Source organism: Rana temporaria, chromosome 5 (genome assembly GCF_905171775.1).
Source record: "Rana temporaria chromosome 5, aRanTem1.1, whole genome shotgun sequence".
Taxonomy (NCBI): domain Eukaryota; kingdom Metazoa; phylum Chordata; class Amphibia; order Anura; family Ranidae; genus Rana; species Rana temporaria.
The window spans coordinates 312,295,580-312,311,720 of NC_053493.1; the positions used below are offsets into that span (position 1 = coordinate 312,295,580).

The 16,141-nt window shown below is 41.5% G+C and overlaps 1 protein-coding gene across 2 annotated transcripts in view; it reads left to right on the plus strand.

Annotated features, from left to right (window-relative positions):
- Nucleotides 1-16,141, plus strand: part of ASXL3 (ASXL transcriptional regulator 3) — a 187,741-nt gene that overhangs the window by 122,644 nt on the left and 48,956 nt on the right. For both annotated transcript variants that reach the window (XM_040354131.1, XM_040354132.1), the window contains 4 exons: nt 1,127-1,244; nt 2,530-2,649; nt 11,485-11,648; nt 14,505-14,601. In XM_040354131.1, the coding sequence (XP_040210065.1) occupies nt 1,127-1,244; nt 2,530-2,649; nt 11,485-11,648; nt 14,505-14,601 (499 nt within the window). The remainder of the gene's footprint in view (nt 1-1,126; nt 1,245-2,529; nt 2,650-11,484; nt 11,649-14,504; nt 14,602-16,141) is intronic.

Genomic DNA, 16,141 nt, shown 5'->3' on the forward strand with positions numbered 1-16,141 from the left:
CTTGTAAGCATGGATTATATTGGTAACAGTTGGGTAATTTTGAAAAACATGAGTAGCAGAATTAATGTGCATAACTATGCGTAAAATATGCTGTTATGTGTTGATGGTTTTATAACGTTACACACTTGAGCAGTCCGTTGTGTCATTTAAATATTTCTTTCCATGCCGCGATCGTCCTGTCAGTTTATTTGCTGATGTGTTCATCTCTGTTGATTTGCTCTTTTCAGTTAAAAACCAGCTTGCTGGGGAAAATACAAACAAAAATTAACTGACTTGTCATACATTGCCTTGAATTAGTAATCTTTTACAATTGTATCCTTAGAAACACAAACAAAGAGCACTTGAGCGATTGAGCTCTTGGCCTGTTATGGATAATGAACAGATCTTTAGAAAACATTAGCTCATCTTAAGCAATTTTGTGCTTTGTCATTCGTTGTCGGCGAAAAGAATCTATTTTTTTCCCCCTTTCAAATGGTGTATTTTTCCAATCATCTCCTGTTGGTAGCTTGAAGGTTAATCCCCAAAGCAAAAGCAGACAGAAGCCCTGCAAGAGCTGCAAGTGTTCCAAGGCTGGGAGCGATTCCTTCCCTAAAATAAACGATTCCTGCCTTGTTCAGTGATTTTTGTGCAGCACTCCACACGGCTGAGCAAGTGCATCAATACTGTAGTCCTTACATGCTGTACATACTGATGACACTCTCTCTGTTTAACTTGATTGACTGAGCAGGATAGCGAAGCAGAAGCACCTGCGAAAGATGTGCAGCCATATACGAACTGGTCTCCAGCCTGCTTTTTTTTTTTGTTAACACTTAACGCTGTCTATTTGACTTGAAAATCATGGAGTGGTGAACTGGAGGTAGTACAGTCAGCTACAGATGCCTTTGTTGTGATGAGCAGTGACAGTAATGCAGTTAGGTGCCGTCTGATTGTGTTTGGAAGTCCAAGTTTTCGTTTTGCTTTGTCTAGGGTCGAGCAGTGTATCCTTCATGAGGGCTGGCACCTGTAAAACAGACAGAGACTGTATGCTGTGAATACAGCTAATGTGCTGATAATTGAATGCTTGTTTTGATATTGTGCCGGCTGGTATTGCTGGTAAACCTAACACTGTATTCTTTCCTTTGTTTAGGCTTTGAGGCAGCAGCAGAAAAGAAGAAATGGGGTCTCTATGATGGTAAACAAGACTGTCCCTCGTGTTGTCCTGACGCCTTTAAAGGTGTCTGATGAGCAGTCAGATTCACCTTCAGGTAAAGATGAAATGGACTACACATTTGATGTGAAAATCCACTCGCTAAAGCTTTGTGGAAGGGGGGGGGGGGGTGGTGAGATAAGGGGGGAGCTGAATAATAAGGCAGGTCTGCTGCTGTTTTCCTAGTTTTCTAAAATTCACACATAGTTATTTGTAGATATTGGCTAACACCTATACATGCATAAGTATACGTTAGGATTCAGAACACATAACATAACAGTCCGGCTGCAGCAGAAAGATACAGGAATCCAATCATTGTAGGCTGGTTGAAGAAATGTAATACCGGACCACATGCTGGCGCTAAATGCCTGCAAATAGAGCTCTGTTACACACTGTTATTTTGTGTGTTTGCCTTCAAGAACCTTAACAAATACCCCATGTGTGTATTTGTACTTGTTGGTGACTGATATTAGGCTGGAGTTTATTCACTATGTACACCTAGCTATTACAATATTATTTTTCTCCCTTTTTTCATCTTTATGCAAGCATGACTACACACCGTGCTGTTTTTGTATTTCATATATGGAAAAGTAAATGTTTTTATATTCCACCTGTATTTTTACCTATTACTTTATAGCATTATTTCTGATTATTTAAAGATTTTTTCATTTTTTTTTGACCACAGTAGTGTTTTTCTTCGTATGGTGATAGTGACTGCCTTTTTATATTGCATCTTATAAGTACTTAATCAGAATTTACTGTTCTTGCTTTATATGAGTAAAAAATATATATCTTTTTAAAGGTAGAATAGTACAGTTTTGATTTTTGGGGTTCGATGCAGGACACTGTTTTCCAATCCTGTTTTTTATTTTTCTTCTTCTTCTTCTTTTAATAACCAATAACTATTAATTTATAAAAATATAAAGTATACTATACGGATGGTAACATGTATGCCAAGAATTCCAATGCTGCTCTTCAAGTCATGACTGTATGTGTGTGTAAACGGCACTGAAGTTAATGACAGTGATCGGAAGGGGATAACTGTTCTACTGGCTTAACAAGGATAATACCAGGAGCAAGAACATCCTCTGTGGGGATAGTCTTCAAAGCAATGCATTAGCAGGACACTATTTCTCTTATCTATTGTAACACTCGCAAGTTATTGATTACGTTCTTTTATCTGATTTCACATCCTCTTGTCTGTAGTGTACTGAAAGAATAAGATTTAAACATTAAAAAAATGATTGTTTGGACCAAATAATAGACACTACCAAGATGACCTCTTTGTGTACCTAAGGGAGCCATATAAATTTGGATTTGCATTTTCTTTCCTCCTCCCCAAGGGTCTGAATCAAAAAACGGTGAAGCAGACAGTTCTGATAAGGAAACCAAGCAAGGGCAAAAATCACCCCCTGGCAAACAAATAAGCCAGCACTTGAAACGGCTTAAAAAATCAGGTTTAGGTAAGTGATGGTAATGCATGCCTTCTTATTCAATATTACTATCTAGGCTCCACATTACGTCACTGTGACAGTGCAAGTAAAAGAAGGATCTGAAAATTGTGTTGTCCTACTAAAATTTGTACTATATATACTTTGTGATTGCCATTTATCTTTTTATTTTACAGAAAATATTGCTGCACACATTTTGTATCTTGTGACAACTCCAGAATCCTGTAACAGTTAAAGTAATAATAATCACCTTTATAAGGAATGATAGGGAACTGTTGACTTTCTCCTTGCTGATTTTACTGGAGTAACTGGGCCCTAGCTGTGTGGACGTCTCTTAAAGGCTTTGTACTAATAAATTTATGGAGCTTTAAAAAGTTTAATAAATCCGCCTGTTTTATTGTATATATGTCTAAGCATTGCAGTGTCATTTAATCCAATGCTTAGTGCCCTTCATTGCTATTCCACAGCTTTAAATTTTTAACATAAAGTACATTTTGACTTTAAAGTGGTTCTAAACTTTTACCTTTAAAAAAAATAACAAACACATTATACTTGCTCTGTGTAATGGTTTTGCACAGAACAGCCCCAGTCCTCCTCTTCTTGGGTCCCCCGCCAGCATTCCTTGCTCCTCCTGCCTTCCAAGCACCCCCCCCTTCTGACCATTGCCATTTGCTTCAGCTGCTATTAATCTGCCCTGTAAGGAGGGAGAGAGTGGAGATAGATGGTCAACAAAATCAGTGGGGTGCTCTTTAAATATCTCCCTGGGGACTGGCAAAGACCCTCTTCAACCTCCTGCTTAAATAGAGGTCTTGGGAATTTCTGGAATGTTCTAGGGGGGGGGAGTCAGGTAATCTTAAATGATCTATCCTAGAGGACCTCCTAGAACTTCAGAATATTCCCAATCCGCTGACCTTTTTTGACCTATCACAAAACCCCCACATTGAAATGAATCAATGGGGGGGCTTGAAACTCCTACCAACACCACTTCATGAGGGATCTTGATCTCTTTAACCGTGCTGGATTGAGATCGTGCTCTGGTAAGTATAAAGGGGCTGCAGGGGGAGGGGGGGGGGAGTCCTGGACACAGAAGGTCTTTTAACTTAATGCATAGCATGCATTAAGGTAAAAAATATTAAAACTTTAGAACCACTAATGCTTTCTCTGCAATAAGATAGAAACCCTTCTGTGCTGCAGGATCCCCCCACCCCCTTTTATGTACCTGAGCCTGATCTTGATCCGCGTCTGTGCCCGAGAGCAGTGGCTATTTCAGCTCTCTCCCTCCTTACAGGGCAGATTTTTAGCAGCGGGAGCCATTGGCTCCGACTGCTCTCCATCAAATCCTATAATGAGGGAGCCGGTTGTAGAGCAATGCTGGGAGGGGGGGTGCTCGGAAAGCCAGGATGAGCCAGGAATCCTGACTAGGGACCCAAGAAGAGGAGCATCGGGCCGCTCTTTGTAAAACCATTACACAGAGAAGGTAAGTATAACATGTTTGTTTTTTAAAAACTATACCTCCCTTTATTGTATTCTAGCTATTTTATATAGACCCCCCATGTTTTTGAATGCTTTGCTGCTTCTGGCTAAATCTTCAGGTGATATGTCTGGGAGCACACAGGTAATCTATAATCATGCAGTTATACAAGCTTTAGGTTGCTAGCGATCAATCACTATATGACACAGGACAGTAGCACATGCTTCAAATCAGTCGTATTGTGAACAATCATTGAGTTCAATGGAGGAATGTGATTAATCCCATACTGTAGTACTGATAGGAGACAAACTATACTGTACAAGAAAATAGAAAGCGGGGCAGTGGAAGGATGTACCCATGGCTCAGAGAAAAATAACTACAGTACTAAGACAGACTCACATGAGTAGTAATTGAAGAAAAAGTGCCAAAAAAAAACGACAAAGGTACTGTTGAAAGCTGCAGTGCATATACACCAGGTATAGGTGGAGTTGCACCTTAATTTTATAAAAATGCTTTGGGAGCTTACTCTAAATAAATAATTATACCAAATATGTGTTCACAGTCTAATATAGGTTTTAAAAAAAGTTTAAAATAAACCTTTTTTAAAAACAAGAACAGTAGGCATATGATAAATTGCTAATTAACCACTTCAATACAGGGAATTTTCACCCCCTTCCTGCCCAGACCAATTTTTCGTTTTCAGCGCTTTCGCACTTTAAATGACAATTGCGCGGTCATTCAACACTGTACCCAAATAAAATCTTTGTTTTTTTCCCCCACAAGTAGAGCTTTTAGTTTGGTGGTATTTGATCACCTCTGTGGTTTTTAGTTTTTGCGCTATAAACAAAAGAAGAGCGACACTTTTGAAAAAAACACAATTTTTTACTTTTTGATTTAATAAAGATCACACTTTTTTTTTTATTTTTTTAATAATTTTAGGCCGATACATATTCTTCTACATATTTTTGGTAAAAAAAAAAAATTGCGATAAGCGTATTTGATCAGTTTGCACAAAGTTATAGCATCTACAGAATAGGGGATAGAATTATGGCATTTATTTTTTTTTATTTTTTTTTACTAGTAATGGTGGCGATCTGCGATTTTTATTGTGACCGTGACTTTGCCACAGACATATCGGACACTTTTGACAAGTTTTTGGGACCATTCACATTTATACAGCGATTAGTGCTATAAAACTGCAATTATTATTGTATAAATGTGACTGGCAGGGAAGGGGTTAACACTAGGGGACATGTTAAATATGTTCCCTAGTGAGTGATTCTAACTGTAGGGGGAGGGGACTCACAAGGGGAGGAGACCGATCTGTGTTCCTCTGTACTGGGAACACACATCGGTCTCCTCACCTCTGACAGGACATGGTCCTGCCATGATTGCCGGCAATCGCGGATGCCCGGCGGGCATGCGCAACGGGTCCCGAGCAATGCGGCCGGGAATCCCCGGCCGTCATATGACGTCCGCCCGGACATCATATTACAATACGCCGGGCAGGAAGTGGTTAAACCTAGATCTTGAAAATGCAAAAATGGATTTAAAATCATTTACCAATCAATGCACCAGACGTGCTACTATGTGTTACTAGGGTAAAGCTTTTCTTTTCAAAATCAGTTTTTTTTATTTATTTTTTGATCCGATGGTGCCACCATTGATTTCTAAATTCGGCCAACCAAGCCTTCAATTTCACCCCATGTTTCTATAGAAAATAATTTTTGTGGCCTGGGAATTTTCTTTTCTTTTCCGGGAGTTTTCTTTTCTTGCACTCCTTTTTCTATTACATTTCTCGCATTATTCTCCCATCATTGATTAGAAAATTGTTTGTTTTTAAAAAAAAAATCCAACATGTCCGATTACTCAAATTTGATTGCTGTAGCTCACTAATGGTGCGAAATTCAAACGAAAACTCTTAGATACGATTTTCGAAAGAAAATTATTTCGAAATTCGACCAGTGTATGGTCAGCATTACAGAGTAAAACTATCATGCTTCTGTCCCAGGTTTATGACGGCATGAAGCTTAAGACCTATAAGTTGGTTTAGTCAGTCTCCTGGCTATTTGCCACCTTCTGTGCTATAAAAAAAAGGCCTCAATAGGAAAGTTTGTATAGCAGATAAAAAAATATATATTTTGGGTAAATAATCTTAAACTTATGAATGGGGGGGGGGCACTTGCATTAGATCTGTCCAGCCATATTAAGGATGAAGGAGAGAGGGTATGGTCTTTTCACCAGTGGTGTGAAGTAGAATGTTATATTCTTTTGATTCTACAAATTAATTTATGTAGAACCAGGTTTTTGTGGAATCGCAATTATTAAAGCAGAAATTATGTCTTTCATTCATTCAGTATCGTTGACAGATTTAATATTTTTGACAAAAACCTCAGGCCTTGTTCTCAAAAAGGGGCAGTTTGGCTGGGTTTTTACTGCCTCTTGACTACCAACAAAACCTTAATAAGGCAGCCAGGGAATGGTACACATGCCCTGGCTGAAATACTTTGCAACTTAACTCTGCCTGTTGAGTTTGAGGCATCACCTATCAGACTAGCCCATTAAAATCAATGTAAATGGAACGCCTTGCTTGCAGTTAGTTCCATGCAAAATCGTCTATTGGCAAAAATGAAAAAGCAAAAAATCATCTAGGAGGTGGCATTATCACTTCCTGAAACCCATGAAGCTGCTGCTCTACCATACTCTGAAAAGCATTCCACCACAGACTGCTTTTCAGAGATTGTCACTGTGTGTACCTAGTCTTAGTGCAGTTGGCTTCAGTGATAGAGGGCACAGGAGTACATTGCAATAATTTAATGCATGAGAACTAGGCTCTTTTTCAACACACTTTTTTTATGTATTTTGGTTTAAATGATTAAAGGGGATCTGTGGTATTGAATATTTCTGTTAAATGGCATGCACAAAAGATGGCTAACATAGATAAGACACAAAAGATGCAATCCCCACAGCCATATGCTATTTCCAATAGAGTTTTGAAATCGCAGAATTTATTGAAGTGTAATAGTGGTCTTATATCAAAGAAAATAATATTGACATTTATGTGTAAAGTGCAGGATCTTATTTGCTTAGCCTGTTTACGCTAGCAGTATGCATATATGCAGGCCGCATATATGAGTAGCAGAATGTAAAGAAAGCTGTGCCAAGAGTGCATGCCCTGCTCGCTCCTGGCAGTTAGCGGTGGCTAGCGGAAAGCTCCCGATCTCTACTTGCGATCAGGAGCTTTGTGATTATGTGACCACTGTGACAGGCATTCGCGGTGGTCACTTGATCAGAAACCCCGTCCCACCTCCTGGCATCAGAAACCTATTTAAGAGCTGTGAGGCACTGGTGGTAAGGGCCTAACCACTTTGACACTAGAGCGATTTATTAAAATTTTGTGCACACATCCAATCCAAATTTTTGGCCATAAAATTACATGAACCCCTAGATCAGGGGTGGGCAATTATTTTTTCGATGGGGCCACATGAGAAACTAAAAATATTTTGGAGGGCCGGGCCAAAAGGCTAAGAGGCTGGGGACATGACACAGGAGGGGGACAGAGGCTGGGGACATGACACAGGAGGGGGACAGAGGCTGGGGACATGACACAGGAGGGGGACAGAGGCTGGGGACATGACACAGGAGGGGGACAGAGGCTGGGGACATGACACAGGAGGGGGACAGAGGCTGGGGACATGGCACTGGAGGGGGACAGAGGCGGGGGACAGAGGCTGGGGACATGGCACAGGAGGGGGACAGAGGCTGGGGACATGACACAGGAGGGGGACAGAGGCTGGGGACATGACACAGGAGGGGGACAGAGGCTGGGGACATGACACAGGAGGGGGACAGAGGCTGGGGACATGACACAGGAGGGGGACAGAGGCTGGGGACATGACACAGGAGGGGGACAGAGGCTGGGGACATGGCACAGGAGGGGGACAGAGGCTGGGGACATGGCACAGGAGGGGGACAGAGGCTGGGGACATGGCACAGGAGGGGGACAGAGGCTGGGGACATGACACAGGAGGGGGACAGACGTTGGGGACATGACACAGGAGGGGGACAGACGCTGGGGACATGACACAGGAGGGGGACAGAGGCTGGGGACAGGCAGCCACTGTTTAATCAAAAACAATTGATTAAACAGTGGCTGCGTGTGATGGCACAGTGGCTGCGTGTGATGGCACAGTGGTTGCGTTTGATGGGCACAGTGGCGACAATTGATGGCACAGTGGCTGCGTGTGATGGGCACAGTGGCAACAATTGATGGCACAGTGGCTGCGTGTGATTGGCACAGTGGCTGCGTGTGTTGGCACAGTGGCTGCGTGTTATTGGCACAGTGGCTGCATGTGATTGGCACAGTGGCTGCATGTGATTGGCACAGTGGCTGTGTTTGGGAACAGTGGCAACAATTGATTGCACAGTGGCTGCGTGTGATTGGCACAGTGGTTGCGTGTGATTGGCACAGTGGCTGCATGTGATTGGCACAGTGGCTGTGTTTGGGAACCGTGGCAACAATTGATTGCACAGTGGCTGCGTGTGATTGGCACAGTGGCTGCGTTTGATGGGAACAGTGGCTGCGTTTGATGGGAACAGTGGCTGCGTTTGATGGGAACAGTGGCTGCGTGTGATTGGCACAGTGGCTGCGTGTGATTGGCACAGTGGCTGCGTGTGATTGGCACAGTGGCTGCGTTTGATGGGCAGAGTGGCTGCGTGTTATTGGCACAGTGGCTGCGTGTTATTGGCACAGTGGCTGCGTGTGATTGGCACAGTGGCTGCGTTTGATGGGCACAGTGGCTGCATGTGATTGGCACAGTGGCTGCGTGTGATTGGCACAGTGGCTGCATGTGATTGGCACAGTGGCTGTGTTTGGGAACAGTGGCAACAATTGATTGCACAGTGGCTGCGTTTGATGGGAACAGTGGCTGCGTGTGATTGGCACAGTGGCTACGTGTGATTGGCACAGTGGCTGCGTGTGATTGGCACAGTGGCGACAAGTTATGGTGGCACAGTGGCTGTGTGTGTTGGCACAAGTGGCTGCATGTGTTGGCACAAGTGGCTGCATGTGTTGGCACCCTCCCGGCCCTGCCTACTGTTATCAGTTACAGACAGCGTTCGTTTGAACAGCTGTTTTCCCCGCTGCGCATAGACACTCCCCCTTGGACGGATCTGTCCAATCGCGAGCAAGGGGGAGTGTCTATGTGACTCCCCCTTGCTCGCGATTGGACAGATCCGTCCAAGGGGGAGTGTCTATGCGCGGCGGGGAAAACAGCTGTTCAAACGAACGCTGTCTGTAATGTTCCCCGCCGCGGTGATTAACGTGGCAGTGGCGAATTCGGCGGCGGGGGTGGGCCGGATTAAAAGGTCCGCCGGGCCGTATACGGCCCGCGGGCCGTAGTTTGCCCAGGTCTGCCCTAGATCATTATATATTTTCTGAAAGCAGAGACTATGTAAAGTAAAAAGATAATAGTTGCTGATTTTTGTGTAGCTTGATATTTGTGTGACTGTAAATAATTTTTTTGGTAAAATATAAAGGGCTTGCACTTATGTAAATAAATCTCAAACATGCTAAGTCTTAAAATTGTGTGCACCCGTGATCACGCAAAAACGAAGGTACTCAAAAATCTCCATAGATGACCTGAACCAGTTCAAAAGGCACAGTAGCGCAAATTTGACTTCTGCAACCAGTATTAACCACTTTTGCTCAAACGGTTTGATAAGGCAGTATTTGCATATAACGTGAAAAACAGTGCAGCGCAAACAAAGCAAAAAATAATATAAACAATACTAAATGAGAAAAATCTTTTTTTTTTTTTCATCTAAAAGTTTTGATTACCTGTTTTTGTGTATTTAGGATTATAATATATATATATATATATATATATATAATAGGGCTGTTACTGTTCGATTAATCGGTTTTTTTTTAATCGACTAATTTCGATTAATTATAGCGCACATACAGATCCAATTACTTTTAGCTGATCTCCTTGCAGACTGATTCCCAGTACAGCTACCAACAACTGGAAAAATGGATAGCAGGATACAAAAAACACACAAAGGCAGCGCTCGATGGGAATAGCATTAAAACTTTTATAGTCTTCAAGTAGGTAACCAAATAAATATTGCACTGGAGATAAAATGTAGCTACATAAACTGTAAAAATGGTGCGAGTAATACCAAAACGGTACCAAAAGCAGTCATAAAAACATGTAGCCAAGTATGATACTGGTATAAAAATGTGTACAACGATACCACTGCTGAATCCAGATGAGGAGAGGTTAACATCAGTCTGTCGGCATGTAGATGTCCCATGAAGGGAACTATCACAACTCCCAGTGGATGTTTATAGAATCCCAGGTTGATAGCGGGAAGTGATAGAGGGAAGTGTAACAGCCCTTGCGTGTGGCAGATACAGTAGTAAGGTCCCGCCGGCATGCAGATATGAAGGTACAGCAAAGGAGCCCTTCAGATGGACACGGCAAGCCCTGCCAGTGTCTGTGACGTTACTGGACCTCCGATGGAACTCCCTGAAGGCCCAGAAGCCAGCGGAGAGGTGAGTACCAATCAAAATAATTTTAATCGATCAAAAAGATTTTGATCGATCAAAAAAATTAAAGATTAATCGATTAATTAAAAGTTAATTTGCACAGCCCTAATATATATATATATATATATATATATATATATATATATTTTTTTTTTTTTTTTTTTTTAATCTAAATTATACATACAAGTGCACTGATTCGAGGCTTGTTGTGTTTAAAACAAATGTTTAAATTTAAGAAATTTACTGTATCACTTATTACTTAGCAGAGTAATAATGGAACTTCCGCTTTTCGGAATCCACCCCCCCGGTGGTGTCACATTTGGTACCTTTCAGGGGGGAGGAGGGAGCAGATACCTGCGTAATCCCAGGTATTTGCTCCCTCTTTCGGGCATAGATCACCGCGGTGACTGTGGTGACCTACGCCACATATGGCACCTACTCCGCCCCCGCTGTCTTCTGGGAGACGCACATGTCCCAGAAGACAGCAGGGACCAGTGGGATCTCGCAGCGCGACTCGCACATGCACAGTAGGGAACCAGGAAGTGAGGCACTCTGGGCTTGCAGGGGAGCAGTTTTGCAGGCACTTTACAGGCGCTATTTTTATCCCAAAAGCGCCTGAAAAACGCCCCAGTGTGAAAGGGGTCTAACTGTTAGATTTTATGAGATGAAGGGGGGGGGGGGGGGATAAAAAATTGGCCCAAAAAAATCGGCATCATATATCGGCCACCGCGATTCCTAAATATCGGCATCGGCCAGAGAAAAACCCATATCGGTCGACCTCTATTCTTGCAGTAATTAGTCTTATCAACTTTTTTTCATACTCCAGGGCACTTGAAATGGACCAAAGCAGAAGACATTGACATTGAAACTCCAGGATCAATTTTAGTGAACACTAACCTGAGGGCTTTAATAAACAAACATACATTTGCATCTTTACCTCAACATTTTCAGCAGTACCTCCTTCTCTTACTCCCGGAAGTAGATAGACAGGTGAGTCTTTCTACTTGCATAACAGCACTGTCTGTCTTTAATTATTTTTTGTCTTGTATTTCATACAACCATTTTTAAAGCTGAAAATTGTGTGAGGTAGAACTGTGCGCTCTTTACTGTCAGCCCCTTCCTTCAATATTCTGTTGAACAGAGCGTTAACAATGACTGAAAATACTTGTAGAAACTCTCTCTCCTGATCTGCTCAGATCAGCTATCGCAGTGAGAACAACAAAAATGCACCAGATATATTGATCGTAACAATTACTCCGCATCTCAAGGTTGATTTACTTGAATTCTTTCTAGTACATGCTGTGAAGGCTTTGTAAGTAACAAAGAAAACATAAGGATGGAAAACTGCTTGTGCAGTGAATGCACTTCAGAGAGTAGATTTTCATTTGGACTTCAGATAACTGTTTCCAAGTGTTGAGGACCAAAACATTGATCATATTCCAAGAATTATTTAATTGTGTTGCCTTTATTGCTGACTGCAAAGGTGCTCTGTAGTGAACACATTTTTATCTATTTTGAAAACCCTATTATAAACTACTACTGACAGGAAAGTTAAGTATCTGGTGGTGCTGCTTGTATTGTAGTAATATTTTCATTTCTATAGCAGCAATAGTGCTGGTCCTTTTTTTAAGCTGGTAGGGCCTTCTATATTATGTGCAACTGCCTAAGAGAATATATTTTGCCATATAGAAAGTAGAGCAGGGCAGTTATCCTGCTTGACATGGAACATACATTGCTAGACAGTTGCCACCAGTGTGCCAAGCTGTAAAGATCAGTAAAAAAAAATCTTCCCACATAATTTACTAAAATAAAGGTAAAAACGTTTCTTACAGTACAATCACTTATGTCACAGAGAAAAAACTGTTTCTTTATACAAAGCATGGTAACACACTGAATACTGCATACCAATGTGCAGAATACTGCTTGACGTTGGTGTAAAGGGGACATAAAAGTGCTCCTGTCTAGTAGGCCTTGGCATTGATATTAAGGTACAAACCTGTACATTGAAAGTCCATTGGTTTTCTCTTTAACTAGTTGTACTTTGTTTAGTTTTAACCCTGTTGTGTGACTCTGTATAACAAATTTTCTTGGGCTTTAAATAAGGTAGATCTATACATAGATAGTATTCTATGTCTGAAAGCCATCCTAGATAATAACTATGCACATGTTGTACACCTTTGCTTCAGACATTCATCCCCTTTCCATATGGGCAAGTGACAACCTGCCTGCAGTGATCGGGACCTACCCAAAGTGGCCAAAGGAAGGAACACCAACAACAGGGTCATGGGCCACCAAGGCTCTCCTTGATGCACGTGGGGAGCAAAGGCTGGCCTCTGTAGTCCAGTGAAAAAAAAGAGCTACTGTAGCTCAAATTTCTGAAAAAGTAGATTCTGGTTCAGATAGGTGTCAGAACACACAGGGCCGGATTCAGAAAAGAGATACGACGGCGTATCTCCTGATACGCCGTCGTATCTCTGAGTGCGGGAGGTCGTATCTATGCGCCTGATTCAGAGAATCAGTTACGCATAGATATCCCTAAGATCCGACAGGTGTAAGTGTCTTACACCATCGTATCTTAGGCTTCATTTTCTGGCTGGCCGCTAGGTGGCGCTTCTGTATGTTTACGCAAGGAATATGCAAATTTGTATTTACGCCGATTCAGAAACGAACGACCGCCCGGCGCTTTTTTTTTTACGTTGTTTGCGTTAGGTTTTTTCCGGCGTAAAGTTACCCCTGCTATATGAGGGGTATGTGCGGCGTATCCTATGTTAAGTATGGCCGTCGTTCCCGCGTCAAATTTTGAAAATTTTACGTCGTTTGCGTAAGTCGTTCGCGAATAGGGCTGGACGTCATTTACGTTCACGTCGATTCCAATATGTTCTTGCGGCGTACTTTGGCGCAATGCACACTGGGATATTTTACGGACGGCGCATGCGCCGTTAAAAAAAAAAAGTAAAAAACGTAGGGTCAAGTCAAATTTAAATACAGCCTTACGCCGCAACACATACGTTACGCCGCCGTAAATAAGGGCGCAAGTTCTTTCTGAATACAGAACTTGCGCCCAAAGTTACAGCGGCGTAACGTATCGGAGATACGTTACGCCGGTATAAAGATGCGCTCAGGTATCTGAATCCGGCCCACAGTGTATTGCTTTTGCAGTTTTCTACATATGAGGAATGTGTAGCCATAGACTGATCCGTGTTCACAGCCAAACGCGGCTACAATGGGTAGGTGAGCCTCAGAACTGGACCACAGGAGCAATGGAAGAAAGTGGCTGATCTGATGAATTCAAGAATGCTTTGAGAAACACAGCAACTAGTTCAAGTTGTTGATTTGATCCTAAATGCTCCAAATCTCATTCCAAATGACCATCTGTGGGTGCCGGAAAAACAAGTCTGACCCATTGAGGACCCACCTCACTACTTACAGGATCTGTTACTGATGGCTTGATGCCAGACACCATAGCGAACCTTCAGAGCTCTAATAGAGTCCATGACTTGACAGGTCATGGTATGTGGTCATAATGTTATGGCTGATTTTTCTGTGTACATAAATAACATATTGATTGCAGGTAACATCACACAATGTTATGAATGTAAGGTATAGAATATTAATATTGTTTTGAATTTAATTTAAAAAAAAATTTTACCCATATCAACATGGCATATATTGCTACCTGTCTTTATATTCTAGCTACATAATTGAAAATTTTTGCCATTTTATTATATTATGTGTTGGTCATTTATTCCTAAATTTATTCAACAGACCTTTTGCTGAGCATGGAGAAACCATTCTAGTTACAAAAAGGCCACTTCAGTCATAACTTTTCTCATGTTCCTCTTCCAGATGGGAAGTGATGGGGCTTTACGTCTTAGCAATTCTGCACTGAATAATGAATTCTTTGCATATGCTGCGCAAGGCTGGAAGCAAAGACTGTCAGAAGGTAAAAAGTCATCTTTTTTTTGTTTTGTTCTGCTAACATTGCTATGTAATTGATACACAAAGCAGAACTTGATATCTGATCTAGGAGCTGTTTATTTAAAGGATAACCAAGTTAATTCCTGATACTGGATCATAATAGTGTGCATCTCAAACATATAATTACCCTTATGTACCTTGTTTGCAAGAAATGCTGTTATAGAAGACTGTGGCCTGTAGTATCTGAATCTCGGGTACAAGTCATTACTCCTGCCTGCCTGCACATGTGCTTGCAATGAATAATGTCCAATCTGACACAGAACCTACTTCCCTATCTACCAACAGCACACTAGAGGAGATCAGGAGTAATAGTTTTTTAACTTGCATATATAAACATATGTGCACATAAGCACAGGCCAGAGAGACCTAAATTAGGGGTTTCCTTGCGTCAAAAATGTATTCAAACATTCAGCAGTTAAACATTTTATAATTTTTAATATGACTAATTAAATTGTAGTGATGCATTAAATGTGCGGGTTTCTCATGGCTTGTACACCGTGTGTAATTATCAGGTATTGTGCAGATCCCTGTGTACTGTGTGTATACAGTCTTTACAAATTGTCAAAAATATTTTACTTTGGAATAGGAAATTAAAGTAAAATAGATTAATAGTTTGCCAAGCCTCTTTTCTACTGAAATCTGCTAGGATTTTGAACCAGTGGGATGAAAAGCTGACTCAAGCCAATTTTGATATTTTTTGGATCCAAACTACTTTTTTATTTAAATATAATATTACAAAATCTTGTTGGCCAATACCTCCCCTGCCCCCACTAGTTCCTGGACCAAATGCTAGTCATGATGGCAGCATCAGAAGTATGATGTGGCTTTGTCTTAGTGAAAAATGAGATTGGCACCAAAGAAGGGTCAGTCAGTGCCACTACCAACGCTGCCAGGGGAATGCCAGCACAGAGATTGTACAGCATGCTGGAGAAAAACCCAGGGCCTTAAGGGGTGGGGCTTTTATTTTCAAATCTCCTTCCTTTTTTTTTTCTCTATTTTAGATGAGCTGTCTTGAAAATTTCTTGAGGATAGTAAACAATGAAATAGTAATAGGGTTTGTTAGAAACAAATTATGCAATGCATATGTAGACTTTTGTTAATGCATTTGGGACTTTTGGGGGTCATTTACGAAAGACAAATCCACTTTGCACTACAAGTGCAAACTACACTTGAAATTGCACTGAAAGTGCAGTCGCTGTAAATCTGAGGGGTAGATCTGAAATACTATATACTGGGCATAATTGATTTGCTTTTGTTGTTGTTGATTTTTTAGTTCTTTTATTAATTTGAACTGGAAAGAGTGTGATTACTGATGTATGCCATTGCTGTCATCTCATTTTACAAATGTTAGTGTCCTGGCTGTCATCCTGAGTCTTGCCTCAGTACCTAAAATCTTTACTCTGACTTTTCACGTATTTACACTTTTTCTTGGTCAGCGACTCAAAGCATTAAAGCCAGAGGCTAAACATAACAGAAACAATGTGGTTGCATAAGTGTGCACACCC